Genomic DNA, 2,798 nt, shown 5'->3' on the forward strand with positions numbered 1-2,798 from the left:
AAAAAAAAAAAAGATCCAGTGTTCTGTCTGCGGTGGTCTTTTTTAAGATTGAGGACTGGGCACAGTAGCTCATACCTGTAGTCCTAGCACTTTGGGGACCCAGGCAGAATGATCACTTGAGCTTAGGAGTTCAAGACCAACCTGAGCAAAAGTGAGACCCGGTCTCCACAAAAAAATTTTAGAATTAAAAAATTAAAAAGTGAGACCCTGTCTCCAGAAAAAAAAATTAAAAAATTAGCTGAGCGTGGTGGCACATACCTATAGTCCCAATTACTTGGGAGGATCACTTTAGCCCAGGAGTTTGAGGTTGCAGGGAGTTGTAATGATGTCATTGCACTCTAGCTAAGGCAGCAGAGCAAGACTCTTATCTCAAAAAAAAAAAAAAAAACAAGATCAGACTATTTCTGAAAGGCCAAAATTTCTAAATTTGTTAGTACTGTTCCCATTAAACCCAATTTCAGTTTGACCAGGTTATTGCCAGAGCCTCATTTCCTTATCATTGGGGGGAATACTCACCTAGATGCTCTTTTCTCGGCTAAAATCACCTAGGATTTCATAGAGCAGTTCCAAGTGCTGCTGCCCAAGAACGCCCAGCCCTGCAGGGAGGTCATCTCTGCCCTGCTAGAGAAGATGGATGTAGACAAGAGGAGCTATCAAATTGGCAAGACCAAGGTCAGTGTTCCCAGCCCTCAGAGTGCTGCACAGCCATACCTCACCTCACACCACATGCAAGGTCCTCCCATGTCCCCACATGATCCAGGCCACAGCATGAAAAATAAAAGTTTCTGCTGAGGAAGTGTGTTTCTCAGCACCTAGCACTTGATTTCTTTCTGGAAGGCACAGGAGTGCACCTAAGGGGCAGGGAGCTATCCTGGCCGAGTCCCCACTTGCTGTTCTTCATCATTGCCTCAGCATCACCTCTTTACCTCACAGGTGGAGTAATAGGGCACTGTGCTGACCTACGTGGTATAGGGGGTGGTCAGTCACTTTTATAACATCTGACAAGAAGGTTTCACTCATCTCCACTTTCAGAAGTTGTGTCTGATTTCTAGACTTGTGTTGGTTGGGGTACTAGTTGGGCTGCCCTTGTTTATAAAACAAGTGCTGAGGTCAACTTCCCAGGAAAGTCTCACTTTATGTAAAAGTCCCCTGTGGTTCCTCAGGAAGTTAATCATGGAGTTACCATGTGATTCAGCAGTTCTTCTGCATTCAAGCCAAGAGAATCAAAGACATGTGTTCACACAAACACTTTTACACCAGTATGCCCAGCAGAATTATTCTCAGTAGCCAAAAGGTAGAAACAACCAAAATGCCCATCAGTGAGTGATTAGGTAAGCAAAATGGGATCTGTCTAGATGACGGACTATTACTAAGCCATAAAAAGGAAGGAGGGCTCGGCACCCGTAGCACAGTGGTTGCGGCACCAGCCATATACACCAAGGGTGGCAGGTTCAAACCTGGCCCGGGCCAGCTAAACAACTACAACAAAAAAATAGCCGGGCATTGTGGTAGGTACCAGTAGTCCCAGCTACTTGGGAGGCTGAGACAAGAGAATCACTTAAGCCCAAGACTTAGAGGTTGCTGAGAGCCATCACGCCACAGCACTCCACCAATGGTGACATAGTGAGACTCTGTCTCCAAAAAATAAAAAAATAGGAACAAAGCACTGACACCTACTACAATATGAATGAACCTTGAGAACATGGTGCTGAGAGGTGCCAGATACCAAAAGCCACGTGCTGCATGAGTCCATTGATATGAAATGTTCAGAACAGACAAATCTGTACAGACAGGAAGTAGATTAGTGGCTGGCCAGGGCTGGGGTGGGGTGAAAACGGAGTTTCCTTTTGTGGGGTGGGAGGATGAAAAGCTACTGAAACTAGACAGTGGAGATGGCTGTATAACATGGAATATGCAAAATGTCACTAAATTTTTCACTTTAAAGTGATGAATTATATGTTATATGAATTCTGCCTCAATAACATGTTTTTTTAAGCCCTAGTCAGGCTGGCCACAGTGGCTCACACCTGTAATCCTAGCACTCTGGGTGGCTGAGGCAGGTGGATTGGTTGAGTTCTAGACCATCCTGACTAAGAGTGAGACCCCCATTTCCACTAAAAATAGAAAAGATTAGGCAGGCATTGTGGTGTTTCCCTGTAGTCCTAGCTACTCAGGAGACTGAGGCAGGAGGATCACTGAACCTAGATGTACGAGGTTGTTGTGAGCTGTGATGACATCACTGTAGAGATTGTCTCAAAAAAGTAAAAAACTAGAAACTAACCTAGTCAGCACACACATCAGCCCAAGTCTCCCCCTGGAGTGGACTCTACAGAGGTGCTGTGGAGGGTGGCATGGCTAATCCCACCTGACCCTGTGCCTACAGGTCTTCCTGAAGGAGACAGAGCGGCAGGCCCTACAGGAGACATTGCACCGGGAGGTTGTGAGGAAAATCTTACTTCTGCAGAGCTGGTTCCGGATGGTGCTGGAACGCCGGCACTTCCTGCAGATGAAGCGAGCAGCAGTCACCATCCAAGCGTGTTGGCGGTCCTACCAGGTCCGGCAGGCGCTGGAGAGGATGCAGGCAGCTGTGTACCTCCAGGCTGCATGGAGAGGCTACTGTCAGCGCATGGCCTATAGGCGCAGGAGACAGAGCATCATCCGCCTACAGAGCCTCTGCCGAGGCCACCTGCAGCGCAAGAGGTGGGCAGAGTAGTACTCCCTGGAACATTCCAAAATGTAGAAGTTCGCTTACCAAAGTGCTTCCCAGGACGCCTTCTGTAGCCGGTGGAGTTATGATG

The 2,798-nt window shown here is 47.3% G+C and overlaps 1 protein-coding gene across 14 annotated transcripts in view; it reads left to right on the top strand.

The window, feature by feature from the left end:
• Positions 1 to 2,798, top strand: part of MYO9B (myosin IXB) — a 116,695-nt gene that overhangs the window by 94,945 nt on the left and 18,952 nt on the right. For all 14 annotated transcript variants that reach the window (XM_023517144.1, XM_023517133.1, XM_023517136.1 and 11 more), the window contains 2 exons: positions 550 to 672; positions 2,384 to 2,700. In XM_023517144.1, the coding sequence (XP_023372912.1) occupies positions 550 to 672; positions 2,384 to 2,700 (440 nt within the window). The remainder of the gene's footprint in view (positions 1 to 549; positions 673 to 2,383; positions 2,701 to 2,798) is intronic.

This window comes from Otolemur garnettii, unplaced genomic scaffold (genome assembly GCF_000181295.1).
Source record: "Otolemur garnettii isolate 467f Iridium unplaced genomic scaffold, OtoGar3 scaffold00105, whole genome shotgun sequence".
In the NCBI taxonomy this organism is placed as follows: Eukaryota; Metazoa; Chordata; class Mammalia; order Primates; family Galagidae; genus Otolemur; species Otolemur garnettii.